Raw genomic sequence first — 20597 nt, forward strand, 5'->3', positions numbered from 1 at the left:
AATTTCGTGCAAAGCTACACAAGGGCTATCTGCGCTAGCCGTCCCTAATTTAAAAGGTATAAGGCTAGAGGGAAGACAGCTAGTCATCACCACCTACCGCTAACTCCTGGGCTACTCTTTTACCAACAAACAGTGGGATTGATCGTCACATTGTAACGCTCCTACAGCTGAAAGGGCGAGCATGTTTGATGGGGATTCGAACCCGCGACCCTCGGATTACGAGACGAGTGCCTTAACCACCTGGCCATGCCGGGCCGCAAAAGAGACTTTACAGGTAAAAGTTCTGTATTTGTTTATCCAGTTTTGTTTTTGTTTGTTTGTTTAAAGTGATAAGTACAACAGAGTTAATAAACATACACAGTCTTTGAAAATACTACTATGATGAGGAAAGGGTAATAATACCACTATTAACTTTCAAATTAGTGACATTGAGTTGTATGATGAGGGCGTTCATCAACTGCAAGGTTCCCATGACGTATCAGCCCCCCACTAGTACAGCGGTATGTCTACAGATTTGCAACGCTAAAATCAGGGGTTCAATTCCCCTCGGTGGGCTCAGCAGACAGTCCGATGTGGCTTTGCTATAAGAAAACATACACACATATACACCCATGACATATCTTACTGAATAATATCATGCTGTCACCTGTTGTATAACACTGCGTGAAAACAACTTATAAAACACTAACTAGTTAAATCGTTAAAACAACTTATAAAACACTAACTAGTTAAATCGTTAAAACAAATTATAACACTAACCAGTTAAATCGTTAAAACAAATTATAACACTAACCAGTTAAATCGTTCCATTTTAGTGTAAAATTAGTGCCCAAGTAGAAATCAGCCATATTAACTACAATATTGATGGTACTGTTTCTTAAGTGTTTTCACGCGACTCCTGTGTTATTAGGGACTCGAAAATAGTCATAGGCAGTCGAGCAGTTTGGCGCGTAACGTTTGGAAAAAAAAAGGTAATTAGAAAAACCAATGTGGTTTACACTGACTTTGACTCGTGGATTAAAAGTCACGATATTATTATATAATTGGCAAACATTTTAAACACCGATGGAGTTCTGGGTAAACGGCAACCTACAATTTCAATACACTGTACTGTCAACCTTAGCAATAAAGCACGTTCAGAATAACCATCAACCCGCACAATAAACAAAAAATAACACAGTTAAACTGTCGGGGCAAAGTCATAAAGTCAATGTTAATTATCCAGGTTTGACATTATAGAAGCCCCCGAAGTTTGTTTGTTTTCTTCTAAGTGTGTTCTGTGGCAAGCTTGTAGTTATTCTTTCTAATAAAAACACGAAATAATACTTTATGAGCATAATAACCGTTTAATGGCAAAAAACAAACAAGACTAGCATACCGAAACGCTGCGTGATACTTGGAAATATTAAATTACTCCACTTCATACTTAACAAAATAACGTTTCACTTTTTTTGAAAAATGACATGATCCTTTATCTGAGCATTATCTTAATGTAAACTAATAAGCTAAAGGGTAGAAGCTAGTTAACAGTACCCACCGCCAACCCTTGGACTGTTACTGACTGACAAAGAGTGTGATATGACAGTCCCTCTTATAACACACCCTTAACTTAAAAGTGTGGGCTATACTTAGCATATTAGCGGTTAGAATACCTGGGCTATGAATATTAGGATTCATGGTTTTGCTTTCCATTGCCACAGACTTCTTACGTTTGTGAGAGAATTTTGATAAAACTTTACGCTTTTCTCAATTACACTTATTATACATAGGGGAAAAAATAAATTAATAAGCAATTACTAAACGCTACAAAAGACATTTATAGCTCAGTAACTGAGTAAGAAGTTGTTGAACATAAAACATAGTATTAGTTTTTTTTAAAGTACACCCCACAGTGGAAACATTTAAGTCGGTTTCAATTCAAGTAAATCCAAGGAAAGTGACATAAATAGAAGTTTTAATAAAAAATAAATTAACAAGAATAAGCTGTTAACAGAATACTACAAATTATTTTATTTGTACAATAGACAAAACTACAGGTTTTGTCAATTTAAAAGAAATGCTTTGAAAAAAAAATGTAAACAAACGAAAGATACCATTTCGTAAGTGATACAAACGTTCATTGATATCACAGTAAAAACTATGCTTCATCAGAAACTTTTACTTCAAAAATAGGAAGTAAATTTTTATCTACAATTCAACTCTTTCGTTAAGTGTTTTAAGTTATTTCCACAAGTAGTTCAAGTCCAGTATTCAAACTTATACTTGGGATGATGAAATACTACGTTTGGTTGCTGATCCACAAGCTGAATGAATTTTTTGTTTGTTAGAAATTAAGCACAAAGTTATATAAACGGTATCCGTGCTATGCTTACTACAAGTATCGAAACCATGTTTCTAGAGTTGTAAGTCCGCAGACATACTGCTGTGCCACTAGGGGTCAGTAACGAAATAATTTAAACAACTGACGAGAGTGTATATAGATATTTACAATCTTAATGGCGCCTACCAAGTGATTGTTAGTTTTATCAGTATAATTATGAACAACAGCTATTTTAAAAGAAAACCGCATCCACTTTACATATCCATCCCATTCCGAAGAGCATTCATGGTAATGTTCTCGTGATGAGAGTTTGATTTCCACAGACATTACTGACGCACACATTACAAAGTACTTGCTCGCTCGTGTCTACCACGTATAGACAAATTTAATGCGGTTTTCACTTAACAACGGCTATAAAACAAGTTTTCAATAAAATCTCTTTCTTTATACGATTAGTTACCTTCCAAAACACATTTACTGTCCCGATACCTAAAACAAATAAGAGAGCGACAAGTCTTCAGATAGCTGTATTTATTTTCCTATACATAATGGAAGATTTCAGATATCGGTCGGTATGCATCGTCTTCCATACAACATCAGTCTTCAAATGCATAAATATCTTCTTCAACCTAACAGCAACTTTCAGGTAATTATTCTTACACATCGGCATCTCCTACATTTCTATATTTATTTTCTTGTGATTTGCGTTGGTATGTTTTGTTATAGCAAAACCACGTAGAGCTATCTGCTGTATCTACCGAGGGGAATCGAGCCCCTGATTTTGGCGTTGTAAATCCGCAGACTTACTGCTGTCCCGGCGGGGGGGGGACATTATTTTCTTCCAGGTGACGGTAACTTCTATATTATCATCTTTATTCTCATCTACACGAGACATTTACAGATATCCATACATCCCCATATCATTATACGTCATAGATAATTCTACTTTTTATTATTTCACATAAGATTCTGCCTGATAAACTGATTTTCTTTTGTTTCAGTTTTTATTCTAGCTTCCAGATTATCCTTCATATAACAGAAGCCAATTCCTGCTACAGTTTAACGCTTTTTCGTGAAACGTTTCTATCAGCTAAACAGCTTGAAGGAAATATCAAATAACTGATAATCTGACGTATCTCGTCTAAGTGATCCACAATATATGCAAGACAAGGCGCAACTCCGACATGTCAAAGGTTTAACATACAAACAGTTTTACAACATTAAATTATGCCATGCACAGAAATAACTAAAACTGATCATATCTACTATATAAACAGTAGAGCTTTAAAACTGTGTCCAACTACTCTGAATATGAAAAATTCATAAGATTATTTAAGATAAGAACATCATCTAATACTCAGCAGCTAACCTATAACAATATCCATCATTTCAAATAAATTATTGGAATACAAAACATTAATGTTGTATGTAGCTCATACATTCATCTGAAAATCTTGTATGATACAGGAGAACTATACACACACAGAGATAAGGAAATTCCTTCCCATAGCTTCAAACATTTAACTTGAAAAACAGTAGCAGTGAACGAGACCAGTTGGCTTAAGAAGTTCAGTTTAAATATTAATTCTATACGAAGCCATGTTGTCATTTCTAAGAAGTCTTTCAACGTTACATTTAAACTGTCTGACGTTTTCTTGTTTGTGTTAACAGTGAGTTGCACGTCCTGCCAAAGATTCTTGTTGTCCACGCTGCATGTATTCATTTGTTACGTATTTTATCTTTATCCACTGCTTCATTAGAAACCCTAAAAAATGGTGTACTTCTGCTGTGTGGTGCTCACAAACAAATGTACAGTTTGCCGTTTCAGTTACTTTTAAATTAAGGGTAAATCTTATCCACTTGCGAATAAATATTGTTTGCGGAAATATTGCGGTTATTTAACAAGCCTTTGAAAAAATCAGAATACAAATACCGGTACAACTACAAAATACCGTGTTTCCAGAAATACAACGAGCCTAACATACAGTTAGCAGAGAAAATGAGTAACGCATCTCAGCTGAGCCAAAACAAAAAAAAAATTCGATTATACAAAACCCCAGTAAGTAATGTAATTTTATGAAATTTTAATAAATGTTCAAAATACCTACAACCAATATGTAGGTTTTTAAATACGACACACTCTCATACCCAGGTATCAAAATTGGTTACACAAAACAATTCTCTTCGACTCAACCTAAGTCCAAAAATTAAACTAATTTTAGTTATTTAAAAAAACGACTTTACTAAACTAAAAAAAAATACAATGTATTAAATAAAAATGAGTTTGTACACGTTCAATGATGCTGCACATTTTTATTAGTGGTTTTATCACTTTTGACAGTTTATGTAAATACCGCCATTTAGCTCAAAGACCAGTAATTCTGGATGCAGGCCTGTAAATATTAGAGTTTGGTTAAATTAAACAAACGTAATCCCTTATTCCTCTTTCTTTCACGAAGGAGATAGAGGTACATCGAAAGATACGATATGCGCACACACACCATGTATATTAAAAACTGAGAAACAAAGCACGCCCCTGTAAATTCTCCTTCCGCGCATCAAACAAGTGCTGTGCTAAAATGCCGCAGCTTTTGATCAATTTCCGGATTGCTCTTTATTGAGACTGATATTTCTCCGTTTCTGCAAAATGGACATGATAAAAAAGTTATACTTAAAGAAAAATGTGTGCAAATCCTTCCGCCCGATATAAGATTTATCATGCTGGTGGTAACCGTTTCTTACGATTTCGCGTGTGTCGAAATGGAAACAGAACAAAGAGATCTTGTTAGAAACAAATGTACTGTCACGACATATGTAACTCAAAATACATTTCTAATCTACCTTAGTTGTCCAGGTGTAAATATTGAATGTAAGTCTCTCCGATGAAAAAAAAAAAACTTCTAAAAATTCCAGATTTCCATTGCAATACATTACAGGATATTTAACCAAAGTTGGCATCAAGTCTAAGTAATGTTTTGTAACTCAGTATTTTGAAATATTTAAATATATAGTTACACACAAACATACATATGCTCAACAACACTTAACTGTCCGCATTTTTATTCTATAAAAAAACCAAGTCTCGTCCTTTGCTGATCTCCGAGAGTTTATAGTTAACAGGCAAAATTAAAACCACACGAATCTAATTAACCCACTAACCAGTCACGTGTTTCCTAAGTAAACCACACCGATTGGTAATCAGCTTCACCTCCAAATACCACAAAAATGTCGCTCACTAGAGACTTACTGGTAAGGGTGATATTTTATAAGGCTAAAATTGTGGTTCGATACCTGTTGTGGGCATAGCACAAATAGCCCATTGTATACCTTTGTATTTAATACACACAAACAAAAACACCTTAATTCTCTTTCGATTCGTTTTCTCTAGCATCTATATCATAACTCCTCTAATCGGCGAGTTGTACACGCTAAGTGTAGTTTTAGATAACTTCACGTTTTGTTTTGTTTTTTTATATTCTTATATACCTAAAAACATATTTTGGTTAAGAATGACATGCGTATAGTAACAAAAAGGAAAAAAAAACAGAACTAGTGTCAAACACGACCTTCGTCATAAAATAACTTGTTAAAAACAATGATGACGACAGAGAAGCCAAAGGTAAAACTGATTTAAAAGTCTAAAAAATAAAATAACCAAATCTGTATTCAAAATAGCTAAAGCCGATCGACGCTAAACGTCTATATTTAAACAGCTAAAGCTGATCGACACTGAATGTCTATTTGTACTTTGCATTAGTGAAATGCTACTTTTGATATATTTCGCTGTCAATGATTTTGAACTACTGACGAGAGGAAGGTAGCCAGTCACTCAATAGCTCTATGCCACGAGATTGTTTGTCATTCTTACTACATTCTCACAGCTCGGAGTGTGTGTGTGTGGGGATATTCTGTGGATCGGCTGTTCCGAAATCCAGAGCTCTATATCACTGAGCTAACATGTCAATTCAATGGTCGAACATCCACTTACATCAAGAATACGTACTGGATGAAGCTACTACTAGAATCCCGAAACAAGAAAAACTGGCAAGAAAATCTGGCCGATAGTGAATACAAGTAGTGGTGGTATTCGATAGTGAATACAAGTAGTGGTGGTATTCGATAGTGAATACAAGTAGTGGTGGTATTCGATAGTGAATACAAGTAGTGATGGTATTCGATTCAAATTTCTGTTTCATAATTATCATTAACTCCGATTTCGTAACGTTATTTAAAACTGGCCAAGAAAATAAAGCGTATTTATTAAAAGGAGTTTGCACCACTGATTTGACGCGAATTAGTCGTTAAAATACATAGTTCAGTCATACTTCGTCGTTAAAATGCGAGTTCAATTGTTTTTAATGTTCACCTTATTTTGACCTATGTTTTTCTCTATTAATAGTGTTAGTGAATGCTTATGAAAAAAAATTGATGAAGCATAAACATTATTATTATTATTATTATTATTATATGCATACAAGTACTTAAGAGCATATATGAGTAACTCTGCATTGTACTTAATACAATACACACAATATAAATGTGTATTATGTCACTTAGTTTGTGCAACCTAACTACATCGGGAAACATTTCATCCCATTTCCAAAAATATGCCACAAGCTTTTGCTTAAAATTCTGTGTAAACATTTGTAAGTTATTTCAACCAGTTTTATTACAGTTTAATAGTTCTGTATTCAAATAATCATTGTTTAATTTCTAAACAGAATCATACATCAATCGCTAGTATTTTTCCATTATACAAGACGTGCACTTCTCGTACTTAACCATTAATTTCAGCACGGCTTGTTGATGGTTGACAAGTCTGTGGTTCAGCGGGGTGTGCCTGTACGAAGTAGGATGCCAGAAATATGACTTTCGCATCGAAATAAACAAACACCCCCCTTTTATTTTATTGAGCACCCAAATAGGTGTGGTTGTCAGTAACCGAATAACATAAGCGTAATCTACGAATTAATATCCGTCAGTATGTCAAGATTCGTAAACGTTTGATGCTTTTTATTTACTAGCGTAAAATATTCTGCTACGAAAAAAGATAAAAGCAGAGTAAAAAACAAGCGGGAACTTGTTGAGATATGAAACTTAAACTGGTACATGCTGTGAAAAAAGGACTATGAATTCTGATACACTAGCCTAATGAATATGCAATCTTGTGTTAATATTTGTTGCATTTTATAGAAGTATGACGTGTGTAGGCCGAACTAATATGCAGTTTCTCGTTCGAATTATTTGCCACATTTTACAGAAGTTCGACATAGTGGCACAGTGAACATATATTTTAACCAACATTTTTAAGCCAAATTAAAAGACAGTAAAATTAAACAAAACACGCTGCATTTTTAAAAAAAAGATCCTAGGGTACAAGTTACGATGTGGGATTATAAAATGTATCCATGTTTTGGAGGTGGCTAAAAAGTTGGACCCACATTGCGGTGGTGATACACCGTCTGTCAGTCTTAACATCCAATTCGCTCGTCTCACACAAGAAATAGGTACAATCAGACTAGAAATTAATAGAGCGAGATGTGGGTTCTCAAGCCCACAACGTCCCCAGAGATGCCAACTATTTCAAATGACTGAGCGTAATGATTGTAGACAGAGCCCTTTATCATTTGCGGCTATAAGGCCTGATCAATGTCTCTAAGCTGTTTATTATTATAACTATTATTATTTATTGCTGCTAAAGATTGTTCATTTATGACTGTGTTTTGTGTATTTAATAAATAAATTATTCTGCATTTATGGCTTCATATTCTGAATTCTTAATCATAAATGTCGTTATCTGCATCGTTTTTGTCTTCGCCTCAGCCTTCTGTTGGTGAGGTGCCGATTTTATGTCTTGTACAATCGTTTATCCCGCCATGTGCCACAGAAAAATCGATTTGACAAAATGTACAAAACTCATGACTGTCACTGACTTTTGATGCAATGACCAGATATTTTGCACTATACTCTTTCCTAAATTTTTGATTCACAGTTCCTTTTAGATTTGCCAGAAACAAGACAATCTGGTGAACGAGGCCTCTTTTTTTCCACCTTGTGAACGATCGCATTGGTGTTTCTATGCCGCTTAGAAAACGAGAAATACCCATCTACGCGAGCACTGATTGGCTGACAAGCACTGATGACGTAACTATAAATTCCCCCACGTACCCAGTACGGTAAAGCACCGCACTCAAATACTGGTAGACGTTGGAGATACAAATATTTTTTATTATTTCAAGCACAAACATGATTATCGCAAGTAGCCATTTGGACTATGTCTTTTATTTATTATCAAAATTTATTTGTATCTTACCAGAAATTTACTTTTCACCCCTTTCAAGCCCTGGGAGAACAATTTATCACTTTATTGTATAGGCCTATATAATATATAATAATTTGGAAGTTGCAACAAGTCGTAATATTTGTCTGTATGAGCGTATAGTCGTAATGTATACACCGAAATCGTAATGATTGACATCTCTGCGTCCCACATCTGTATCACCCTTCATTGCCTGCAGACAGTTGTGGGAAGGTGACTGCTCTCCCAACTTAAATAAGAATAAGAAAAACATAAAAAGATAACAATAAAAAATTAGGTACTACCGTTTGGGGGTAAGATGAAACTTACCTCTTGAAGTTAGCATCCTTACCCCCAGTATGGTAGAGGCAGTAATTAACACGACATTGAACCATATCATTATACTAAGTTTGCTGCGACTGTCATGATTTTATATGCGGATCAAGGTGTACATCCACATAAAGTAGTGCTAAATTCTTAAATAATCTTATCTTTAACTAAAAATAATTATATATATGCAGTTTCTTGTTCGAAGTACTGGCCACATTTTGCAGAAGTTTAATATACTGACTCAACGAACGAAGTATATTGTCACATTCTACAGGAGACTGGATGAAAGTGTTACTTCTGAAACACTTAACTGTCTTTCTGCTAAACCTATATTATACTAGATGAAACACTGCTGAACATTGATAGTTTATCGTTATAACAGTTTAGACCTAATAACCTGAAATATACACATTAGAAAGAACAAAACGTACAATTCATGTGATTTAACACATAAGGCAGTACAATCACACTTATGTAGTTTTCATTATTAATGAATGTGATAAGCTAGTAATATTCACTTCTTAAATATATTTAATTGAATAAAGTTTACGTTTTTTAAAGTTAGGTAAATAAACCGTATAGCCCCTTTTGTCAATTTACGTGATACATTGTATAAATCATATCTATTAACCAACCAAGACTGTTGTATCCAAATAGCTCTTTAACATCACTTGTACTGTCTGTCACATTATGAACTAAGCTGGTGGTGAATTAGCTCGCACCATTACATACATTATAGTAGATGGATATTAGATAACGTACTATTTGGTTAGATTCAGCGAAAAATGTTAACACTAAGAATCGATACGGTAAACATCGGAAGTATAACACATTCTCCTTATCGGGGTTAAGGATCTATTCATTTTTCTCCAGGTATCAAAATGTTTCAAATTATCAACCCAAATCAAAGTTTCTTTTTCCCCCCAACTAATGATACACGAAGATTTTTTTTTAAATATTCAATGTATTCGTGCGCTTAAAGTCTATCAGTTTCTATTTTCGCCCTATTTAAAATGTCGTGGACATGCAGTTTCGAGGAAATATTTCTCATACGTACTGGTATCACCAAAAATAAGACAAGACCCAAGAATTAGGAGCAGTTTGTTAAATCAACTATTTTTATTATTATGAATGAAGTCTCTAACTATCTAGGAACAGGAAGGCTACTGTGTGTGTTAAGTAAATATCCAAATATATATATTCAAAGTTTTACAAAGAGTACGAACAGTTTCTGGTTAGATTTATCTACGTGAAAGAAAGGAGGGCGACAAAAAAGACTGTTAATGTCACATACACGCAAACAAGTAATTTACCACTACCGTTAACAAAAATATCATAAACTGTCCACTTTTATACCTTATGCTTATAAGTGTGATTGATGTAATCATGTGAAAAACAGAAGCGTTTTTTTTACAAACTACTGTCAATTCACTCGAAATGTATTCATGTGCTAGCGCTTCGTAATTTTTCCGAGTATTTCGAAACAATAAAACGTTCACTACTGTTTTTTTTCTTCTTTATTTTACGTTTGTTTGTTTGTTTTTGAATTTCGCTCAAAGCTACATGAGGGCTACCTGCGCTAGCCGTTTCTATTTAGCAGTGTAAGACTAAAGGGTAGGCAGCTAGCGATCACCACCCACCACCAACCCTTGGGCTTCTCTTTTACCAACGAAAAGTGGGATTGACCGTATTTTGCATACCGCTGATGTTTTGAAAGAATACCGACTCATTTCTCTCATTGCGTTATCACTAAATCCTTCCATTTCTACTTGGGCAAAAATTTATCCAATTAGCAGTCACCTATACAATATCTTACACGTGGTTACCAACAGTGTTTCTACTTGGGCAAAAGATTATCCAATTAGAAGTCACCTATACATCATCTTACACGTGGTTACCAACAGTGATTTCTTTATGGAATCTGTCGTTCTCGTTAAAGCGGTTACAACTCTTCTCTCACTTCAGAACGCTACTAAAAATCAATATATTGAGGAATAAAGTGCTTTCTCCAATTTTGGCACTCTTAAAAAGAACAACTTCAGAGTTCGAACAGATGGACCTGTCTTCGACAGGGATCATCAAGGTCTCCTCCAGTTTCCATTACAGATTTGTAAAACCATTTTCTGAAACAACAAACTCAGCTTGTTCTGCAACTGTGACAAGATAAGATCGTGATTGCTAAAAAAAACTTGCCAAGCAGGTTAAACATTCAGTTATCTACTTTTTTTATAAAACCTACTTTATTGGTCAAAGTTAAAGTAATGCGATTAGAGCAGCTGCTCTTCATATTAATTTATCATTACAATAGTGATTTTCTAATCTTCTGTGAGAAAGGCCAGTATACCTGATTAATAGTTAAAGAAAGAACAGATCGTTCTGTGTGTTTTAATAACCACCACTATTCATAACAGATGAACTGGTGACTTTTGTCTGTTTGATGTCATGACTAGTATATATATCTGGATCATTTTTATGTTAAACTATACATACATACTACTATATCATTCCATCTATACCTGAAGCTCTCTGACCTTTGCTCTAACTCTAAAGTTAGAATTTATTAACGAGTATGTCAAGGTAAATGTTATGCACAGTGAACCTTGGCAGGCACCATCTTTATGTAGAAAAAAAAAAAAAAAAGACTTTTAATAACTTCATTAAAACAGAAGCCACCTACAAGAAAGTATTACATAAAATATATTTCACATGCTAAAAAGGAATGATTAACCCTCATTTCTTGTGAAGATCCCTGGCTAGCAAACGATCACCATGTGGAAAAAACAAAACAAGTTTGATTTGTCAGTGTTAATCAAATTCCTTTATTAACAGAATAATACGAATTAATACGTCCATAGTTAATCTAAAAGATATTTATGCATGATCAAAATTAAGAAATGTTCAAGCGATTACACTATAGCAGGAAGCACACTCCTGATACCTCTATTTATTGATTAATAATATAAATAACTACAGAAGCAAAATAAGTATACAAAATGGCTGGAAATGCAGACGATAATTGTACCTCTGTAGTTTACCTCACGTTTTGAAACTTCCTTGAGATTGATTGTATATCAAACCAGAAATATTTAATTTCGAGGAAGTTTCAAAACGTGAGATAAACTACAGAGTTACAATAATCGTCTGCATTTCCAGCCATTTTCTATACTTATTTTGCTTCTGTAGTTACTTAAGTGTTTATAAATGTTTTACCGTAAAACGTGCACACAATCCAAATTTTTATCTTGAAAGTTGCATCGTTTAAATGTTTACAAAGAACGTTCACCCTAAAAACGTCTCAATAAAATTCTCAACTTAAGTGCACGAAAACGTTGGGTAAACTTCAAATGTGCACATATGTTTTAGCCTACCACATATGCATAAGATGCTTACTACAACACGTGTACAAATTTTCTTTTTACCTCGTCATAAATATACGTCTGAAGCAATCGAACACAATATGAAACAAGAGTAACAACAAAAACAACTCACTGCCACAGCTGGATAACAACGCTGTCCAACCCAGTGGTTAATTCCACATTGAAGAATCAGCTTGGGTTTCACTAAGACTTCAAAATCACTCTTTTATTGTGATAGGAGGCGAACATGTTTTCTGTACATGTTATATCCATTTCACGCTACATCAGCAGCACGTACGGGTGATAGGAGTAAAAGTTAATTGATTGAAACCGACTGTCGCGTAGAAGATCTTGCAACTGCTAATTATCAATGACAAAAGAAATAAGATAGTGGATAACAACGTAACAAAACCGTAACCGCACGTGCAAGATGTTCTGTGTCAAAATTAAAAAAAAACAACAAAAAACACTGACGCTTTTTCAATATGGTGTGGACTTTTACGTCACATTGGCCATACCTGGAATCACTTGTCCATTTGGGCTGTACAGCACAGATGTATGTATAAATGTATTATGGTCACAAGAATGTTGAAAATGTTTTAGCCCGATACTTATAAGAAGCCACAAAAACTTAACCCTAACATCTACACCCACACGTTTCTTGCTACAGCATTCACACACAAATACACTAGCGATATAAAAGCGATACTAGAGTTACGTTTAAATTACGTAACAGTTAGAAAATGTACTTCAGATACCACATGCTAACTTAGCTCACCATTCAACAGGTGCCTCTGCTTATTAGATAGTCTGAAGAAGACAAAAGTAAGTATTGATCGATAAGAAATATACTAACAGCTTGAGGTATTTAAAACGTACAAACTGTCAAAAAATTATAGTCTTCGGCTAACGTAATAAGATACAGTAGACATGTCTCGTTCAAACAAATGTTGTTATTGTTTCGACCATGGAGAACCAGCTATTAAAAAAAACTTAGTCTTAAGTTTTTCTTACTGTATCGTTGAAGAGAAATAAACAATAAAAAAGTTACAACTTTGGTTATTATTCTTATTTGAGTAATGGGAGACACAAAACAAAAGTAATTCTACCGACACAAATCCACCATTAAATGGATTCTAATGAAAATATGGAAGTGAAAAGGAAAATGGGCTGAGAAAACAGTAGGTCTATCATGTTTAAAGTTACATATTCACACTTCCTATAAACGATTTTGAAAGCATGAACAAAACTTGTACCAACAATATTTGTGTAAGACGTCAACGCCCTTAAATCAGTTTATTTCCACCTGTTTTACTTTAAACAAATCATACATGTAAAACTGTACATTTATTTGTTACATTATTTATTATTACATTTTCCGTTATTATTGTAATAATATATTTATAGAAATATATCCATCACTGGTGAATTATTTGTACAACGAAGAAAAGCTGAATTCTATTATTGAGCAAGTAACTAACTCAGTCGTACCTAAAGAAACTATTTATAGTTCAGAATGTATGTATTTGCTGAATGATGTAATTAGAAGTATGTTTACATTTAAGGTCAAGGTTATATTTATGGCATCGCTGGTACGTGTATAAATGTGTTGTACTGGTACTGACGGTGAAACGTTAAATTTGATGACCAAAAAAATACCCATTTTTCAAAAACAAAAGTTTAAGAGACGACTGGAAAGGGTAACAAAACAACCTTTATCGTGAAGATTCCTTCATTAACCATTTAAGCCGTTTCGAAACGTTATATTGTGAATAGTTATTTTATAATTCTATTTTTAGCTATTTACACTTATTTAAAAATTTATCTCACGATGGTCCGGCATGAGCAAATAGTTTGGGTGCTCGACTCGTATTCTGAGAGTTGTCAGTTCGAATCACCAAACAGACTCGCTTTCAGCCATGGGGGCGTTATAATGAGTAATCAATTCCACTATTCGTTGGTAAAAAGAGTAGCCCAAGAGTTGGTGGTGAATGGTGATGACTAGTTGCTTTCCTTCTCGTCTTACACTGCAAAATTAATGGCGGTTAGCGCAGATAGCCCTCGTGTAGCTTTGCGCGAAATTTAGAAACACTCATTTCAGGATCATTATAGTTTACGTACAAGACGCTTTTTTTTTCTCTACATCTCAGCATTGTTTACGTGAATGACATATGCAGAATAACATATTCCCAAAAGGTACAGAAATGACAAACAGTTTGAACAAAAGTTAACTACATAATTACCTTTCCATGTCGCCGATTTTTAATCAGTTTTTTTTTTTATTGTTGTTTTTTTCAGCTCTAATTCAAAAAAACTGTCATCCATTCAATAACATCTGATGATTTACATGTCCGTTCGCATGCACGATAATTAGCTGGTGTATACACTCCACTGCCGATTTAATACTAATCTCGTGGGTTGTCTCTATTCTAGAATTTTTGTTTGGAAGGTAATGTTTTTCACAAAAAATTAAATACTTTCCAAAAAAAGGTCCTGAAAATTAAACAACAAAATAAAACACATTCCCCCTCAAGAGTTGCAAATTTTAAAAATCAAAGAACACCATAGCATTTCTTATGACCGTACGCTTTACCTGATTAATAAGTAGTTCTTATGATAACAATGTGTGCGAGTGTGTTTTCTTATCACAAAGTCACATTGGGCTATCTGCTGAATCCACAGAGTGGAATCACACCCCAAATTTTCGCTCTGTAAATCCGAAGAGTTACAGCTATATCAACGGCTGACTAATAAGTGTTCCTGTAGAACGGGTAAAATATCAGGTTTCAAACGACAGTTTTAACAGTAGTACAACTATAGATCCATATTACATAAACAATAGCTTTTTATTTTATGAATACAGGAGTTCTCAATAAAAGGCTAAGAAAACTCTTGTTATTGTTGTTTTATTTATTTATTTGCTGAATAACGTGATTGTGACCTTCCGCCAAACAAAAATGAATAAGAATAAATTATATCATTTTTTTTCAAACATTCGATTATCAGAATGTTCGCCTTTAACAATTAATGCAAACTCTGATTTAACAGAGATGATCCAACCGGAGATATGGATGGGGAGGCGTAACTCACCCACCCCAATAAATTGCAGTTAGTGTCAAATGTAGAACAGTTTGAAAATACAATTAGCATCAGTTCGTTTGAAGTTAAGCACAAACCTAAACAATGGGCTATTTGTACTCTGCCCACCACGGGTATCGAAACCGGATTTATAACATTCTAAGCTCACAGATATACCACAGTGCCACTGGGGATCATCATCATCGGGGAAGAAATTTAACGTACAGTAAGGTTAATGCCCCAGATAATCCATTCAGGTTTACCAAATGAGTGAAGAGTGCGACTGGTTTTAAACAATCGTGCTCTTTGGTAAACTTTTCTCCATTATAACATTATATTGGGTGCATGATACACAAGAACCTTGATGTGTTTCAGTACTATAGACGTTATATAAAAGATACAACTATATACTTAGTATAGCCTGACAATGGTTTAAAATTTCATCTTGAAAACAAAAACAAAGTAGGTAGGTAAGCTTTTAATTTTATCTTAATATTTGTTGTTTAGACCAAAAATTGAGTCACAAATAGATTAATATATTAACGTGTTACTAATAAAGCAGCCGTCCTAACATACATTTTTACTTCAAGTGGGTTTCTCGTCATCACAAGATTAATATATTGTCGTATGAAATAACTGATAACGTAGTAATCTTTTAACTGCATGTGTTAGAATAAAAAATTTACTCTATTTAGTAAAAATAAAAAGTTCCCGTCCCCAGTGACGAGAAAGGTTTAAGTTAATCTATCAATTTAAATTATTTCATGGGCTTTAAAAAGGTAAAATATGTTGTACATTTGGCTTCACTCGGAGACAAAGCTCAGAGCTACTCGTACCACTCACTCACCGTGAAAAGTGAATGTTGAACATTTTAGTTATGCTAACAGCTGTTAAACAATAACATACAGTAAATATTTAAGTTACGTTCTGAAATATGAATGATTGTATGATTATTTCTCAACAGTTTAATGTAGAATAACTTGCTTGCAAATTAAAATTTGGTATCAACATTATTCACGTCCTTTCTTCCGTCGTTTGAAAAGTGAATGTTAAACTCAGCTTACATGAACAGCTTTTTAAACGGAAGACAAACGAACGCTCGGACAGTCACCACAGTTCACAATATATGAAAGATCAAGCAACTGATATTTAAAACTAAATATCAAAAAACAAACTAGAGAAACAACTAGAAAAAACACATATTTGCTAAGAATTGAGCACAAAATACGTTATATTACACATTTACTTAACATGGCTTTGTATGATTATTTCAGTCACTTTCTAGATTTTTATTGTGTGTTTTTTTTACATCGATAAAGAGCAGCAAAAATAATATTAAAATTAAGAACATTTAATTAAAGTGAACTACATCTATTTCAGAAGTTTATAAACTAAACATTTAATATTTAATTTTAAATATTTACATCTTTTAGAACCTTTGACCCTCGATTTAAAAGATCAACTAGTCCGGGTAGTTCCGCTGTTTACGTTCTAAAATGTATGAAATAATTATCTATTCAATGTTCAAATCAAATATTTATAGCAATAACAGATACAGACTTCCTTACAATGTTCCAGCAGTTCATTGTTCCTGCATCGTGGTTTGTTGACGGAAAATAATCGTTCAGTGATGTCAATGATTCCTTGAAACTAATAAAAGGCTTAAGACGAGCATGTACATGTACACTGGCATGCGTAAATTAATTACAGTGAACCCTAAAATAAAATAACTATCTAGGTGTGTGTTTTAAAACACGTTTGAAGCAAAACTCCAAGTCACAAGTAGTTCGAAGTATAATATAAACTACAAGACAAGGTAACATTAGGCTTTAGTAAATAACCATTCTGACCAAGCTTCATTTATTTAAAAGAGCTTTCCTATTTAGCTCTTCGATCTCAAATTTCATTTCATAAAATAATACAAGTATTTTACCGTAATAATTAACATAAATATTTATACTAAAATTTCGATTCAAAGTGTTTCATTTGAAAACTACTGTGATGCAACGTGGCTTCCTCGAGCACAAAGATGTTTACGACAGCATGAATTAAAAACACGTCAGGGAACTATGTACTGAAGCTAAACGGCCCTATCCTCAAACTGTAAAACACGAGAGCCAAAGAGGGGACGTAATAAGCCAAAAATAAATTATGTATATCATACCGAGTAGTGATAACAGACAAAGGGTACGGCCTCAGCCATGTTTGTGAAACCAATATAAACGACAGCTTTAAAATGAGAACACCTCTATTAATTCGTTTAGTTAATTTGAGCACGCTGATGAGACGAGAACAACTTAAAATAAGTAATAAAATACGAATGCTTACTGAGATTGTCAAACTTTCTGATGATGGTGTCTACGAATGTATTCTGAGGGGCGACGTGGCCTCTTCGAACTGGCATTTTACAAACACGTTAGATACTTCTCTACATGAGTTACCATACTGACGCACGCCGATTTCTCGTATAGACTAAATCTCGGGGAATCAACGCCGGTGTGAACGCAGTTCACATCTTCTTCTCAACAGCGCATACTCTAGTTCTCTCATACGTCCTCCACTCGTGTTGAGAGCGTGGCGAACTCAATCGATCAGAGAGTGATGGAGCTAATGTTATTGTTCTCGCTATACCCTTGACTTTTTTAAACTATAAGTAATTCCACATTTTAATATTAATACTAAGTATTATTTCTTTATTTATATAGTTTAAAGTATTTCGTTTTGACTTAGTTCATTACCGGTTTTAACTGATTAACTAATTACGTCAATGTGTAAACACGCGGCAAAAACACACACCTTACGAGTCTTTCTCACACACTGTGTATTCATAAACTGAAACCTGAACAACTTGCAACAGACGCCATAAACAATCAGGTCTTGTATTTTTAACATGCAGCTTTAGCACTAGTCCATTTTTGTTCTTCCACTCTCCCCCACGTGAAATAATACGTCATTTTAAAATAATTAATTACTGATATTTTTCAAACCACTGTGATTTAAGTATTAAGGAACAGTTATTTCGACATGTACACGTCAGTCAAAACTGAACCAAACGATAAACTTTGCGAGTCAAAATGTGTCTGTGTTTTGGGTAGATTGCTGACAAATATTTAACTAATGAAAGTTAATAATATCATATATTACCTCAGGCTACCTAATTCTGTTTGTTCTTATTATAAATCTCTTTTTTTTCAGTTTGTGTTCTCGTATTTATAACAAGAATTTTAAATTAATTCTTGGAACGGAAATTCAGATATTCCTTACTTACAGTAATTGCCCTAAACTCCAGAGACTCAGCATCATGATTCAGGACTCCGAGTTCGAGGTTCAGTCCCCATAAATAATCTATCACACATAGCTCTTTCTTAGTTTTGTTCTCAAGCAAAATAATGAAATGATAAATACGCTATTTTAAAACACACTGGAGTCAAACATCTCTAAATCCTGTTATTTTAGTAGGAACGTTAATACTGTATATACTGTATACATGAACTAACAGTTATTAGCTGCAGTCCGCTAAGGCTCAAGTTAATTATGGATGATTGCGTTTTAACTTAAGTCGAGAAGTTTTCTCATGATGAAGACTCTCTTGAAATAATAAATTGTACAGCAATTGATAAAAAAAAACAACATGCGAAATCAACTTAGGAGAGTCGTCCAATATTTGAGTGAGACTTATTCTAGTAATTTCTGTCTGATATTCTTGTGGGAGGGAAGAATTTAATGAGCACGTAACGACGAGAAACCCACTTGAAGTAAAATATGTTTTCAAAACGATTGGTAGGGACATTAAAACTTTATTTCAAATAAAGTTTTAATACCCATGCCAGCCGCTTGAGAATACATTTTTACAGTTTATTTAATAGTACCTAAAATCTACTGAGAATTCATTTGCAATAATACTTTGGTATTTTGCAAAATTCAGTACAAATGGACGATTATTTTCTTTTCAGATACACTACATTTCAGACAGAAATTCTTCTTTCGGTAAACGGGGCTAACAGTTTCATGAAATATGAGAATTTTAACAGTCTCTAGTGAATCAAAATAAATAGAAATGGAAATAAAAATTTACCAAAAATAACTCAAACATGAAAATTATGTTTAAAGAAAAAGAATAAATATAAATCAGAAAAAACGTATTATAGGTTAGAGAAAGGAAAGGATCCATCTATTTGTGACAGAGCTTATGCAAAATTAAAATAAATTACTCATTCACTTACATACAAGATAATCTGGAACTATAAAAAATAGACCATGAACCAAGTTGTTCATTTTATTAAAATTTATAGTACTGATTTTTTTATATTAACATTTCATTTGAGTGGGAACAGTCGTTTGGCGATTAGCACGTGAACTACATTAGACAGACCCAACTAACTGTGATAAACGTTTATCTGTTGCCAAATGCTTGTGGTTTTTTTTTTATAAAGAAATCGCTTGTTTTTATGTACGGTTAATAGTTAAACTTTATTCGTTAGGTTTTTAATTACTGTATTCTATTACTACATAAATGATTAAAAGTTTAAAAAAATACCAGCGAATATACAAAACTTATACGTTTAAAAAGCGGTCTAACCTACAGCAACGTTTGTAATGCAGGCTAAACACATCGTGACTCCCGGTATTTTCCCAAGGTTCATCCTGTAATATTGTATCCCAAACACAAGCGTCAGAGGGGACTTGCCCTTACGAAAAAAATAAAATATATTTCTTTGTTTAATCATTCAGCTTATGCGCACGAATTTACAAGTATTTGTTTGTTTTAATTCGCTTCACAATTTCACACTACTTTGACCACTGGAAAATGTTCTGAGAATGCTCGTGATCTCATATAACTTACATTTAGGTATTTCAACTTAATTAACTCATAAAACAAACACATTTCCACATCACATTTTCTTCAGAAGCGAAGATTCCTTGTTTTTCCTTTACCAAACACTTGATCATGTACTTTTAGTATCCAAACACTTGTCTATTCTTTATCGACAGAATGACAAGGCAACTTAAACCTGTGTCCTTCACTGAGCTTCTTTTATAATTCTTGATTAATTTTCAATGTGGAAAGCGTTCTCCAAATGCTACTATTATAAGAAACACAAGAAGTAGCAAACATGCTATACATAACCTGGAAATACTGTAAAAAATACGGCTACTGTTTGTTTCGAATTTCGCGCAAAGCTAAACGAGGACTATCTTCACTACTCATCTCTAA

The 20597-nt window shown here is 33.7% G+C and overlaps 1 protein-coding gene across 1 annotated transcript in view; it reads right to left on the reverse strand.

Moving 5' to 3' along the window:
• LOC143247917 (voltage-gated inwardly rectifying potassium channel KCNH6-like) overlaps window positions 1-18202 on the reverse strand; it is a 238310-nt gene extending 220108 nt beyond the window's left edge. Inside the window, exon 1 of the mRNA XM_076496465.1 lies at window positions 17711-18202. Within this exon, the coding sequence (XP_076352580.1) occupies window positions 17711-17786 (76 nt within the window). The 5' untranslated portion in view covers window positions 17787-18202. The remainder of the gene's footprint in view (window positions 1-17710) is intronic.
• Between the last annotated feature and the right edge of the window lie 2395 nt (window positions 18203-20597).

This window comes from Tachypleus tridentatus, chromosome 3 (genome assembly GCF_004210375.1).
Source record: "Tachypleus tridentatus isolate NWPU-2018 chromosome 3, ASM421037v1, whole genome shotgun sequence".
Classification (NCBI taxonomy): domain Eukaryota; kingdom Metazoa; phylum Arthropoda; class Merostomata; order Xiphosura; family Limulidae; genus Tachypleus; species Tachypleus tridentatus.